The sequence below is a fragment of the Micropterus salmoides genome, unplaced genomic scaffold (genome assembly GCF_014851395.1).
Source record: "Micropterus salmoides isolate LMB-PRFRI ecotype aquatic unplaced genomic scaffold, ASM1485139v1 Ms_hic_scaffold_11, whole genome shotgun sequence".
Lineage (NCBI taxonomy): Eukaryota > Metazoa > Chordata > Actinopteri > Centrarchiformes > Centrarchidae > Micropterus > Micropterus salmoides.
The window spans coordinates 2,923,933-2,938,431 of NW_024040152.1; the positions used below are offsets into that span (position 1 = coordinate 2,923,933).

General features: G+C 41.4%; 2 protein-coding genes across 10 annotated transcripts; one reads left to right on the plus strand and one right to left on the minus strand.

Annotated features, from left to right (window-relative positions):
* Window positions 1-466: 466 nt before the first annotated feature.
* On the minus strand, window positions 467-6,997 carry rrnad1 (ribosomal RNA adenine dimethylase domain containing 1). 3 transcript variants are annotated; one of them, XM_038710401.1, is made up of 8 exons: window positions 6,669-6,997; window positions 5,351-5,469; window positions 4,950-5,166; window positions 4,781-4,843; window positions 3,670-3,807; window positions 2,499-3,301; window positions 1,172-1,356; window positions 467-1,049 (listed from the first exon to the last, which is right to left on the minus strand). In XM_038710401.1, exons 1-8 carry the CDS (start codon window positions 6,798-6,800, stop codon window positions 1,027-1,029), a joined length of 1,680 nt encoding a protein of 559 aa, XP_038566329.1. In that variant the 5' UTR covers window positions 6,801-6,997; the 3' UTR covers window positions 467-1,026. The 3 variants fall into 3 exon arrangements, with proteins under 3 accessions (XP_038566329.1, XP_038566328.1, XP_038566330.1); XM_038710400.1 differs by having other exon boundaries at window positions 467-1,098; window positions 6,669-6,996; XM_038710402.1 differs by lacking the exon at window positions 3,670-3,807 and having other exon boundaries at window positions 467-1,098.
* isg20l2 (interferon stimulated exonuclease gene 20-like 2) lies at window positions 6,629-13,984 on the plus strand. 7 transcript variants are annotated; one of them, XM_038710409.1, is made up of 5 exons: window positions 6,636-6,714; window positions 8,825-8,873; window positions 9,005-9,645; window positions 10,190-10,390; window positions 12,837-13,984. In XM_038710409.1, exons 3-5 carry the CDS (start codon window positions 9,064-9,066, stop codon window positions 12,948-12,950), a joined length of 897 nt encoding a protein of 298 aa, XP_038566337.1. In that variant the 5' UTR covers window positions 6,636-6,714; window positions 8,825-8,873; window positions 9,005-9,063; the 3' UTR covers window positions 12,951-13,984. The 7 variants fall into 7 exon arrangements, with proteins under 7 accessions (XP_038566334.1, XP_038566337.1, XP_038566333.1 ...); XM_038710408.1 differs by lacking the exon at window positions 6,636-6,714 and adding an exon at window positions 7,388-7,474; XM_038710411.1 differs by lacking the exon at window positions 6,636-6,714 and adding an exon at window positions 7,807-7,817.
* The last annotated feature ends 515 nt before the right edge of the window (window positions 13,985-14,499 follow it).

Genomic DNA, 14,499 nt, shown 5'->3' on the forward strand with positions numbered 1-14,499 from the left:
GTTATAGTGAGTTTATTCTAAAGTGTGTCAGATTGTAGGCGATGAACGCCTACCCTGTCTACCCTGAGCTGACGAAGCCTCCTGTCTGAACAAGTATGTCGGATTAAGATCTGTGTGAAAGATGCACATCTAAGTTATGAAACAGAAACAAGATAACACAAACTGCAGACTGCCTGCATAATCTGAGCAAAACATTTCTTCCACAGTTTAAAGCTGCACTCGGGCCAAACAAAGGATGGACCAAAGGAGACGTGACTTTGGAGCGCAAATGAAGCACACACAAGGATGTTCGATGTCTTTTACATGTTGAAATACAAAAACAAAGATAGAGTGGCATGGCTCTACAAGATTATCTTCAGACGGTGAGAGGTGGGATTCAGAAGCTCTGCCTCTCCACGCATATTTTCCATCAGCTGAACAACACGACACACTTGAGACAGTTTTACAAAAAATGAGCTTGTGTAACTAAAATGAAAAGCACTGGTTTTGTTTATTGTTTCGTGTCACAGATACAGTAAATGTCCTCATGACTGCAACTTGGTGCTTTACAATAAATGAGAGGCAATAAAATAAAAAACACAACAAGAAACACATACCGTATGTTTGTGAAACCACACGACTGCTTCTGTGCTATCATGAAGACACTGAGTGATAACTAGTGTGACATGCATGATGTCAACAAAACCAAATGTTTGGACTTCCGGAGGCATAACTGAGTGTCCATTTGGAGATACCAAGCTTTAGATTTCAATGAAGCAAAAAATCGGAAGGGTTCCACTGCAGGAAGGACATGCACTATTAACGGTAAAAATATGTCAGAGGACGTCCAAAGGCCAACAAAATAATCTTCCCTTTATGTTCATTATTTAATATCTCTGAGAACAGAGGCTAAAATCAAAATAACCATAAGACTTAGGGTTCCTTGGATTGTTTAAATGAGAACTAGACTTCATTCTCCAAAAATAGGCGTGACTTTTCCCAACGAAGACCGACTGGTGTAGTTTGACTTGGGACTTCCACGAGCCTTCAGAGCCACCAGTACAAAGTTTCTTGGAGAAAAGTTTGGGTCGAAGAGAGGAATTAGCCGACTGACCACACCTGCACAAAGATGAGTATAGAACAGTGTAACAGCAGTAAGTTAAAATTGAAGTCACAGCACCCAGCGGCTCACCGTTCTCCTGCAGGTAGATGATCCTGTCCAGGAGCACCAGCGTCTCCACCACAGGAGCCAGCAGCAGAGCCAGGCTGAAGTACACCACCACCCTGCCCTGCAGCTTCAACATGGCCTCCACCCGCTCCGGGTCCAGAGGCAACTCAGGAGGCAGGCCTACCCGAGCCAGACCCAGACGGGCGTACCTGAGGGAATACGGATTTGGACAAAGGAGGCCATTACAATTAATTCTTAAATTGTGGTATTTAAAGCAGTGGCACTCAAACATGTGTAGGACCCCTAAACTGACGCAAATTAGATCACGGACCCTCATTTGATAAGATTTTGTCCCAGGATCACCCAGCTGATGGGATTTTGGCTTTTAGATGCTTTATTCCAGAAAGTGTATGAAATCCATCACCAAAATAGTCATGCATTCAGTCACTATGTTACTTATGGATGGAATTATAGTGAAAATAAATGATTCCCCTTTTTGCTGGGGACCCCCTCAAGGACCCCTGGGAGTCCCCGGACCCCACTTTGAGAACCACTAATTTAAACCACACGTTTATTTCAAACAGGCATTTTTACCAAAAGGTTTCCTGTTTAATAAGGACTATAAAATCGTCCAGTGGCTCAAAGGGCATCATTTATCCCACTCATTTGACATGTTTGCAACAAAAAACATTTAAGTTTAAAGATGTTGAAAACTCACACACAGTGGCTTTAAATATGCAAGCGGCTCCTCACTTTTAGCTGCTGGTTCAACTGGGTGTTTGATTATAATGAATTAAATGAACTGATGTATCAACTTAAAAATGGATTTAAATATATTTAATTATAAACTTAATTTGAATTTAAATGATAATGATGCATTAACAACCTGTTAATTTTTTAATTTTAAAAATTAATAAATTACAAATATTTTTTGCAGTTAACTGGTTGATGGACCTTTAGTCTGTAAAATAATGTCATAAAACACTGGAAAATGTCCCAGAGCTCAAGGTGACGTCTCTAAATTGACCCATTTTGTCCGACCAACAGTCCAAACTTAAAAGATATTAAATTTACAAAGATATGAAACATAGAAAAGAACAAAACCCTCACATTTGAGAAGCTGGGACCACAGACGAGTGGTTATCAAAAAGGTTGGTGATTATTTTCTATTCTTACTGTATATTTCTATAGATTGATCAACTCATCAATTGTTTTAGTTAAAGCACAAGAGAATCACACATTTTTGGACAACTTTGTACTTTTGTAAATTTCTTCTTATGGGCAGCGAAGCTTCAGCACAACATGTTGTAACATTAGACCTGTTGGCCTGGAGGCTTCAGCGTTCACTCACTCTGTAAAGGGTAATAAGTGGGCCTTCTTTATGGTCTGGATTCCTGCCCTGCGCAGATCCGGCCTTGTATCCCTAATGAAAGTCTCCAGCGTTGCCCGGTAGCAGTGTGTCCTCAGTAACTCACTTTCCTCCCGAAGCCTGCGTATATAGTCCTCAATAGCATGGCACGACCCCTCCCGCGCCTTATAGGACAGCTGATGTCCCGGCAACCCCCGCACCCAGGAGCTCATCGGGTAGCCGAACTCTGAGGAAACCAATTCCTGGCCTGGTGTTGGGGGAGCAGGACATTCTACCAGTCCTGGAGGGGTGGGGTTTTCTTTGGTTGTGATTTTCATGTAGCAACACGCCACAGAGGTGATGCCGCGTACATGTGGGCATTTGACGAAGTGGCGGAGGAGAGTGGCGCTTAGGTCACCGCAGGCGTGCAGACCGGTCAGGACAAAGTCTGGATACCTGCACCGGCTGTTTTCCTCAGGACGTGCATCCTCCTGACGGACAGGCTGGACACACGAGCAGCAGTTTTCAGCAGAGGACTCCTCTTCAGACTCGTTGTTGTGTTGTGATCTTAATCCAGAGTCTGTGGAGCCACGAGATGATGAAGTCTGGACCACAGGAGAACATCCCTGAAGCTCACAGCCCCGCAGTCTCTTTTTGCTGGGTCCAGATGGAGTTGGGGGGACTTTGCTGTCACAATCTGCAGTGCTCAGCTGCTTGATGAAGGTCTCCCATGATGCCTTGGGGTTTAACCAACCAGCCACATGGCGGGGAGAGGACTGTGACACTGGGACTGGATAGGAGCCACTCTAGGAAGAAAGATGTTTATTTATTTTGGTGTTGATGGCTATAATCAATTTCTTATATTAACAATTTATTAAATGATTACTTGTGTGTTTAAGGTGTCACTCACATTGAGAAACCTGCGAATACTTATAACCCACCTCTGCAGTACACTTTTTCTCACACCCCCTTGAGAATGGCGATTCACATGAAATACACAAACTACATCTGGTTCATGAACTGTCACAGAATGGCAGTGAAAATGTTCATTAACAGGTAAAACTAAGAGGCCATGCTGCAAAAAGCTTCAATGTTTGGCTTTCAGGAAGCTTTGAGAGAAGAAATATAAAGCTCTTGGACTACTTTTGTGTAATAAGTCCAACAAAGCACCAACCTTTTTCTGCTTCTCCTTCTCTAAGGCCCACAGTAACTGTTCGTCAAACTTGGACGCCATAGCAACCAGGGTGCGATCAGCCTCAATTGCTGTCACTGACAGTCCGAGCCCAAAGGACAGGAAACGAGTCAGGTGACCCTGTTTAGAGCAGACCGGTGGAAACCACGGAAACCCCCCTTAGTGTTTAATGTGCAGCGCCCAACAAAGATCGAACAGAAGTGAGATGCTTCGCTACGTCGCTAAAACAGAGCGTTCAACACACATGGTGAAAAGAGGAGCTGTAAAATGTAATCTAAATCTATTCTGGTTCGACTCTTGAAAAAAAAAAATGATGTCCCCTGAAAATTAGCTAAATATGACCTCTTTAATATGGCAAATACTGCAGCCTGTGAATGATCAGCCCAGTATCCTAGGAACCATGTTCACACTGGACGATTTAACATCCTGTACCAACTACATTTACATTTACTCATTTAGCTGACGCTTTTATCCAAAGCGACTTACAATTGCTATACATGTCAGAGGTCACACGCCTCTGGAGCAACTAGGGGTTAAGTGTCTTGCTCAGGGACACAGTGGTGGATGTCTCACAGTGGGAATCGAACCCAGGTCTCCCACACCAAAGGGAAGCATCTTAATCTAAAGTTAGGTTTTGGATGGGTGTGTAGTGTAGACAGACATCACAGACCTCAGGGAGCCTTACTGTTGCACTGGATGACTCCTTCATCACCACGAACACACACACAGTAGTTTATTTTAACTCAATGTGGATACATCCGCCGCTTAAAATAGGTAAAATGCACTATTCCTTGTTTGAATAATGTCTGTGAAAAACTAGTCAGATGCTGTTTTAGAAAATTACTGAACCCTTTCTAGAAAAAAATCAAAGGATATTTGCAAGCCATTAAAGATGTATGTATGTATTCTATGTCATGATTTATTGACAATAATAAGAAGTGTTTTAGTTGCTTGACTTCACCATTTCTTAATCTCTCTCTTTTTGTACCTTGGTTGCAATGTACAGATATTGCATATATCAATTGGCACTGAAAGTAATCCAGGGTTTTGCAGAATATCACCGTTATATCTGGTAATAGGGTTCGAATGATACCTGTCCAGAGCCCACATCCACCACTCTGTTGCAGTCAGTCTGGTCACAAATCTGTTTAACCAGCTGGGATTTAAAAAAAAAGAAACTGATTAGAAACACTGTTAACAGAAAAAAGTTCTTGCAATTAAACGTAAAAATCAGTGACCAAAGCAAATAAGCAATCCTGTACCGTGCCCAGCTTGCGGATCTCATGCTGTTTCTTGGGTTTGACGTGCTTCCTGAATATGTGTCCCAGCAGTGAGCTCTGACTTTGGTTTTCCAGGAACTCCTCAGGCTTCACCGAGCCAGCTGCCCGGCCTCGCTCCCGCCTGCACTCTCTGGGAAATGCCAGAGCGTGAGCTGTGGCACGGAACGCCAAGAGTGACAGAGGCCACACCGAAGGATATCTGTAATGACCAATTCCCTACGGTTATTATGATTTAGATCATAAGGCTGGCAGTATTTAACAACAGAACAGAAATAACAGAAAATAATCAGTGAGTTAGAGAAGACCATATCCCCGTGCTTTTAGCATCTCAGATTTCAGATTGTGGTGTACTTGTAAAATGCGTGGTTACTTTCCAACAGTACCTCCTGTCTCCATGTGTAGCATCCAGTAATAGGTCTGCAATCTGCGGATATGACAGGCCCTGCAGCACAGGCTGCCAGCTGTTGGGTAATGTATGCCAAAGATCTTCAGTGAAGAACTCCTGTAGGGGAAAAACAAAGTTATTAGAGAAACTACAAAAGGATGGGTGTGTCTATGTGTCTATATGGTAACTGGCAGTGCTTGAAGAAGCAGTAGCCAGTAGCTCTTTCAAAATTCGCTGCACTTGTTTTTTATCTGTTTTTCTGGCTCTATTGCTGAAACACGTGTTTCCTCTGACAGAAATACAGTCTTTGGAAAAGAAAGCTGGGTTTTGGATTAAAGAGCAGCGGAACTTAAGATGATCCACCCAGCCAGATCAACTGGACCAGTTACCACAGCGGGTGCAGTGATCGCCTAGGAGAGGAAAGAGAGCCAGGAAAGGAGCCATGTTGGCCCAGCTTGGACTTAAGGCTGCTACTAAAGGTCAGGTCTGGACAACACAAGACTCAGGTTGGCTAAGCAATGAAAATCAGAGACTTGTGCCGAAATCTTTACAGAGACCTGCCCCATTAACATCCCGGATCAAGCACTTGGTGGGTCCGTGTCCCGAGCTGTCAGCGCAAGACTCCGGCAAGGTGAAAGGAAGTGGACTTTACATCGATGATACTTAAAACACGGTCAAGATGGACACTGTTTCCCAAATATCTGACTTTTTTATTAGAAGATGAAACCATATTATCGTGTTGTTGCTGCTGTTTACATTCACCCCAGATGCAGATTTAAAAAATGCACTTGGGCATGTTCTGGGTGTATACATGCAGGCCTATATATGTATATAAATAACTGCAGTATTGTTTTATTACCATATTTTAATTATCTTAAGATCCGCTGTGTGTAGCTTGAACAAACTTTCTTTTTCGTTGTACAACCTCTTGTTGCATAATGATAAATAAACGAATCATCTTGCACCTTGAAACTGTGTGTAAAAAATTTGATTAATAAGACATTTAAGTTTTTCCATACAGTAATTATCAACTTAAGAATAAATATGATTTAATTTACAATTGCAGCTCAAACAGACAGGGCAGCAAAATAGGCTGGTTGTGTGGAAAACTTGCATACACATCTCACAAAGGCACTTAATCTAGCCACATGTGTACACAATCATGTTTGCATTGAGACGTTGTTGTCAGGGAAACTTGAATTGCCATGTGCAGCGTGATATTTTAAAAAAACTCTGTTTCTATTAACTCCTGTGGCATAGCTAGCGTTAGTTTAAACTGGAAAGGGTGCAGACTGTAACATATTACAAATACGCACGATTATATAGGAGTCGGATAGGTGGCTGTACTGAGACAGGAAAGTGGTGAGTCTTTTGGCCAGCTCTCTCGCTTGTTCTGCTGAAAGGCTTGATGTAAACATCTCCACATCTGGTGACAGGTTGACTGACATGCGTCTGGAAGGCGAGCTAATGCTAACATAAGTGAGCTTGTTAATGCTGCGTTATTTAAGACGAGGTGTGTCTGAAATACCCAGACAGTTACTAAGTAGCACAACACTCAAAATGGACATTTATAATACACAACCTCCGGCGTTTAGCCGCTAAGCTAGCTAGCTAACTGTAGCCTACACATGTAGAATGCGGATGCGTTCAGGTGTTTCTTGTAACTTGTGGATCAGCAAGTCAGCGCTCATACGTTACCAAGAAATAACGCTAAAGTCTGGCTAACGTTACATAGAAACAGGTCCCACAAATCAAGAAGATATATAGCCAAATTGTCTTTGTTGGCTCTTTTTAGGGATATTTGGGATAGCAGAAAATGCGCGAATTATGTTTTATTTTGGTTTCAGTTTTAAAATGTAATGTGCTATTCACCGTTAAGACATTATTGATATACGTCCCACGAAATTAAGTCAACATTCTGTCATGTGAAACAGTAACATAAGGCGTCAACTTAACGCTAACGTTGCTTCGATACTCTTTAGTAGAATTGTTCATTTGTCAGATTTTTCTGGCTGGACACGAATGCAACATGACCCGGATATTGATGGTTAGTTGTGCGTGAGGCGACGCGTGTAGTGCGGTCCACAGTGTGCAGCAGGTCTGGTTTATATTTCATATAAAGGTATTTTCAGATATTTCCTAATATAGTATCTGTCCGTATTAACCTACATCTGTTCACAAACACGGGTAGCCGAATCTTCCGCTAAGAGACACGGAATTAACGTTAGCATTGTGACGTTACAGCTCAGAAAGCGTTAGCGAGCAAACTGGCTCGCTGGCGGTTAATGAGGACATTATGGCGGGTGTTTGTTTTTCTTCTGTCAGTAACGTTAGCTTGTAAGCCACTTGTACAGTAATGTGGGGGAAAAGCCCACTTTTTAATGTCACAGCTAAATGAATTAGGTTATAACCACAAATTAAGGAAACGGAAGTAGTAACGTAACAGTTACGTTCTTCATGTACAGGTATGACGTGAGTTAATTAACTGTAACTTTACATATCGTTATTTAAAGTTATATTATATTTTAAGACGAGTAAAAAGCATCTCATAACGGGTAGAAACCGTAAACTTAAGTGCACAAGCTTAAGTGTGGTTTGCAGAGGCCCGCAGGTAACGTTAACGTTATTAAATGAAATTGATTAAACTATAAAAATGTCTGTTGTCTGTGTCAGCTTTCATAAAGAGCTTAAGAAAGCTACTCAACTACGGCTGGGTACGAGTCTTTCCATTTCGAAATCCGTTTAAATTGTGCTGTTATTTCCATTTATTGTATCTCACATTTTTAACTAATGCTAGACTGATGTAATGACTTTCTTGGGACCACTGTGTAACGTTAGATAGAATTAGGGAAGTTTAGTTAGGGGTTTCTGTATGTATGATACTGCAGATTGCATGTGCTATATTTATTTGTAGTATTTATTTAGACAATATGTTAGTACAAACATAAGTTTACTATTTGCTTAGTGTTAAGGCCCCTAAATACAAGGTTCAGATAGCTTACCAGGGTGTCCCTTTTCAGAAAGCTGCATTATTTCTTATGATACCTAAAAAAATATATATATATATTATATTTTCATATAATATATGTTCTGTGTGTGTATCGTGAGGGGGGCTAAAACATTCATTTCATTTCATTTAAGTGACAAATAAATGGACTCTGAAGTGTCCCTCTTAAATTGTTACTCTAGCAAGCAGGTTGGTGCACATAAGATAAGACGAAATAAGATATACCTTTTTGTAAATCCCTTTTAGGAGATATTCAGGTTGACACAGCAGCACAGAGGAATGTAAAAGAACAGATTCAATAAAAGAATCAGTAACATTCTTCATAGATGTATAAATATATACTCACTGTATACAATCAATATACGATAACAATAATTTACAAACAGATAAAGATTGTTAATAATTGTTATATAGAAGTTATGCATCAAAGTCCTGCAAATAAAGTTTGATATTGTTGTCTTGCAGGATGCTGCATTTAAACATGTTTCAGCTGATACAAACTGGACTGCAAAAGGTGATGACCTATTGAGGACGTCAAAATAAGCAAATTACACCATTGTGCATTGATTAAACATTATTATTGACGTCTGCTGGACATAACCATGTCGGACATTACGATCAACTTGTGCTCTTCTGATAACACAGCACAGAGGAGAACACCAGCAGGAAACCGAAAGAGGAAAAACATCTGGCATCGTAGGAAGATGCAGTATTTAGAGCGCAAGGGCTACATGGAAGGTAAACATAACTACAACCACAGAATGGGACAGTACAGACATGACCAAGGCCCACCACGCCCAAACGGAGCAGCCGCACAGCGCCCGTCACTTCCCACTTCCACACACAACAAAAATATACCTCATCCGAGCAGCACAGCCGGCGCCTCACACTGTAGCTCCAAGCCTTCAACATCCACACACAGCATGCCTTCCTTTACTGCCACTGTGGACAGAATAGGCCACCAAGAAAAGCCAAAGGGACCAGTGAACAGAGAGTCAACAGCCGCCACACCCTCAGTATCAAGCAACCGTAAACCCACAGCCAAACAGACATCAACAGGAATCCCCACAAAGTACCTCGCTATCGACTGTGAGATGGTGGGAACGGGACCAAAGGGGAGCATCAGCCAGCTTGCACGCTGCAGTATAGTGTCCTATGAAGGGGACGTGGTTTACGACAAATTCATCAACCCCGCCATGCCTGTTACTGACTACCGCACCCGATGGAGCGGCATCCGGCGCAGTGACCTCACCAATGCCACGCCGTATGCTGTGGCCAGGAAGGAGGTAAGGCAGTCATCACCAACAGGTAATGGTTTGATTGTAAAAGTGTTTTTTAGCACTTTTCCTCTGCAGAAACATACATGTAACACATATTTCTCTTGGTGCTGTTGTTTCTTGCTTTGTCCTTCTCTGTTTAACTTTGCATCTAGATTTTTGTGGGACAAACTTCATGTCTTATCTGGCTACACAGGGATAGGCTTGCATGCTAATATTTCATGTCAAATCAGATCAGTTTTTCAGCGCACTGCCAAAAATATTAGGTTCCTCATTAAATGCAGCTACAGTGGACTAGTCTGGAAAACTTGCAGAGTAAAAGTGAGATTATTGTTCATTTGTGTTTGGCTAATTGTCATCTTTAAGAATATGTCCATCTGTCACAGTCCAATAATAGTTGTAAGTCTTTAATAACATCAGGTGAACTCCTTAACACATTTACACTCAACACTAAGCATTCATGGTCTGGTAATTTCATTTCAAAATTAGCCATTGGCAGTTTGTACTGTCAGCTAAAAAAAGGTCAGTGAGTAAAAGTCTTCTCTGTTGGCAGATACTGAAGCTGCTCATGGGAAAGGTGGTGATCGGCCACGCCATCCACAATGACTTCAAGGTCCTCAGTTACTCTCACCCTGGAGTCTTGACCAGAGACACGTCTCGAATCCCTCTGCTCAACCTGAAGGCCGGCTTTGCCGTTAACGACTGTGCCTCACTGAAGAGACTCACAAAGGCCATCTTCAACCGTGACATCCAGGTAGGGGGAGTTCTGCAGTACAAATGTCCCTAAGCTATAAGAACACTTTTTTTTTACTCTACAGCATTTGGTTTGAGCGTTATCATTCCACCCAATCGTCGCAGCAGATTTCACGCAGTCATGGAAACAAATTAAAGTCACCCAATGTAGACTGTAACATCTTTCATATGTGGACCGCGTTACCCAAAATGTGATGGCAATTAAACATGTCTGAATAAGTATCCAAGTCACTTTTATGTAAAAGTTTCAACAGCAGTTTGACAAGTTCTGACTAAACAACAACCTGTTTTTTTAAATTTCATATAACTCACTTGTTTAAATTATATTAAGGCTTAAAGTTGCGTATAATTAAGGCGTGGGGACTTTGAGTGACAGGTGGATGCCGTCTCAGGTGGCTAGTCACAGCAGCCAGGCTTCATTCAGCCTGCCTCAGCTCCACTGAAGCTCCACCCTTTTGCCCATTTTTGAATTAGTCGAGAGTAGGCGAGTGAGGCCTGAGCTGCCACACTGAGCTTCGCAGTCACTCTTCAGAAACCTACGGTGATGTCACTGAGACTACGTCCATGTTTTACATGCAGTCTATGGTTTGGACTTAGTAAAAGTCAGAATTGAATGGTGCTACTGAAGTCAACAGAAGCACAACATTTAAGTTATGAAGATCACAGTAATATATTTATTACTTAATAATCCTCACCTGTACACAAAGAAAATTAAGTTTAGTGAGCCAGTTTTAAGTTGGTGTGGAGATTCTTATCATATCAGCCTTTAAAACCTTTTTTTCCCCCTGCGTTGTGGCAATAAATGGAAAAAAGTGTGACCCCATAATAATCAGATCTGCACTCATTCAAGCTCTGCACAGGCGACAGCATGTGTCCCACCTTAAAGTCTTGTATGCTGTCTGCACTGTCGGATAAGTTAGGCAGCAATATATAATAATAATAATAATAAATAATAATATATAATATTTGCTATTCCAGAAATTCATGAGTATATTTATTAACATATATACACTGTGAGAAGGGGGGGAAGCTTCCTGTGGCCATTAATTAAGCAATCAGCAGCAAAAAGTTATAAAAGCCATCGCTGATGCAGCTTGGGAGAAACCCACACAATCCATTGCAGCACTTTCCTTGAAGTTCTTGTCATGAATAAAGCAATAATGAATGTTAAATAATGGACACCTCTGTCTGAATTACTAGAGAGATGAAGCCTGCATTGTTACGTGTTCTATGTCTGAAAAGGGCTTTTTGTTAGTACGAATTTTTGTGGGGGAGGGGAGGGAGAAAAAATCGATTCTTGGATGCATCACGATGCGGACGTGAAAGATTCTGACCCGATTAACAAATGTCAAAAAATCGATTATTTAAATGTTAATTTATAACGTAATGTTGACGGAAGTGCAGCGCCTGGACCGTCTGTGGCGTGCACATAACAGTGAGAACAGTGTTCCCCTGTATTTGGCACACCACAACTTCCCTACTTAAATGTCACACAATCATTAATATCAATGAGCAAGTGACGCTCAACGCTTGGCAGCTCTCTGTGTATCCTGTGTGTGTGGACGAGCGAATGAGAGCGAGCGAGCGGCAGAACATGATGGAGAAAAATTTTAGCAGTAAGCTTCTGTCTGAACGTGCAGTGTAGGTCAGTGTGTCCGTTAATAAAAGTCTGTAGTTTCCCCAACTGCTAGAAAAGTGAAGGCTGTTGGCGCTAGCTAACGTCTCCCCGTACAGCACGTTTTATGGCTGTTAAGTAACGTTAGCTAAATTAGTAACGAAGTAATATTAATTATCTCAGCTGTATGTCATTGCTAACTTACCTGATGTTACTTATCAAGGGTTGAGAACATCAGGTACGAGCTCAGACTTCTGCTCTGCTGTGTACGGGACAGCTCTGTCCCGTACACATCCTGATAATTATATTTCAGTTTTCAGAGGAGTCCGACAAGTGGCTGTTGTAGAAATGGAGCTGAGTTTAATGAAGTAAATTAGGGATGCAAACTAGTCCTTTGAAGCTAATTAGGATTTTAATGCGCAAATAATGGTTAGTAATTATCCAGAGATCCTGCATAGAGAAAAATGATGCATCAAGATGCATCGATAATCGTTTCATAATCACATCGCAGCCCTCTGAATCGGAATCGAATCGTGAGGTGTCCAGAGATGCCCACCCCTACCACAAAAATGATATTTGTTTTGTACTACCGTGTCCGTTTGCCCAGCACAAATATTAACTACACCAAACATTAGGTTTGAAGTTTTCCTGGAGACAGAACAAACAAATCCACTTCAGTCATTAAAGGATTCAGCACTCAGTGACAGATATAAACTGCCGCTTAAATGAGCCCTGTAGAGTTGTGAGAATGTTTTAGCTGAAGTGTTAATGTCATCATGATTTAAAAATGTCTCCAAAGTGATGTCAAACTCGTCCTCTCTTATGTCCTCAGACCGGGAGGAAGGGACACTCTTCTGTGGAGGATGCCAGGGCCACGATGGAGCTTTATAAAGTGGTGGAGGAGGAGTGGGAGAGGAATCTGGCCACCAAAGCACAGGCCACTTAGTGCCAGATTTGAAGAAGCAACATGGAAATAAACTTTTAAGTTGACATTTGGTGTGGCAGGTATGTGGTTTGGATCGACTGACTCCCTACCTTGTTACTGGTAACTTCTACTGTCCTGTCGACGTGTGAATGAAGATACCAGGAAACTGTTCCCGCTCATTCAGTGTACTGGATAAACTGCGACCAGCTGCCTGAAATTCAAAACTGTTATGTTATCATGGGAGAAGAATATAATAACTGTTGGGTCAGCCCTTCAGTTTCATTCTTTCTCAGGGTTTGCATTGTGTTTAAAAGGTGCTCCTGCCACTAGGGGGCAGTCATGTAATTATTCAAGCAACAGCTGTACCTTTATTGAAACTGTGCTTAAGTGATGTACAAAGAACTTGTGTTAAGGTGAAGTGTTCAACTCAGTCATGCTGTGGTGTATATTCCTCCTCTCGCCAGTTGAGCATGGTGATAGACATTTTAAGTCTGACCATTGAGCTCTGTCACCCATCAGTTTAAAGTTTTTATATTATTAATTATTTTTAGGTACAAAATTGAGACAAAATACTCTCCTGTTGTTCATCTTCGATCAACCAATCATGTTCTTCAGGTAAAAGGAAGCCGGGGTTTTAGAAATAATGAGTTCCTGCATGTGGCTTTTATGGATAAGAATTTTTTCAGACTAACCAGCAGCCTTACAGTTGAAGTATTATATAATTTCCACACACATGTTTTGAAATGTGACTAAAATACTTAATTATATTTTATGTAAAAGGATGGACCGTTGCCAAAAAACTAAACAAAACATGATTATATGAACTCATAAAACCCACAGGATCTAGTTTACGAGAGCAGGAGACCTAAATTTCAAATCAACAATTATTGGAAAAATATTTAAACACCTGATTTCCACTCAAATTTACCTGATAATGGAGGGCCAAACCCCCGAATCCCAGAAAATGTAGGACATGTCCTCAGTGGTAGCTACAGCACTCACGTTCTTCTAATCTCCTTGTACATACTGTCTTCATAAAACTACTTGTTGCAGCAGCTGCCACAACCAATGTCCAGTTATTTATCTGATCTTTTTCCTGTCAGGTTTTTGGAATAGAGAAGTGTTTACGTCCATACAGTTCATACAGCTTTCTATGCAATACGAGTAGAGTTCAGTTATCTGCTGTTGATTCAGCTCAGTACTTTAACTTTAATAAATCATCATCTCATCATTCTGAGATATCAAAATAATTAAAGAGGTGGTATTCTGCTCATTTTCAGGTTTAAAATCCTATTTAGGGGTTGTACCAGAACAGGTTTACATGGTTTAATATTCAAAAAACACCATATTTTTGTCATACTGCACATTGCTGCAGCTCCTCTTTTCACCCTGTGTTGAAGGCTTCGTTTTAGCTATGGAGTGATACATCTTGTCTCTAAATGAGCTTTGTTGGGAGTTGCACATGCTCAGTTCCTAGTTAAGGACTACTAGCCAGTTAGAAGGAGAGAAGGGCGGGCCCTGAAAAGCCGGTAAAAAGCTTCGGTTCAGCTGTACATGTTCCCCTTACCAG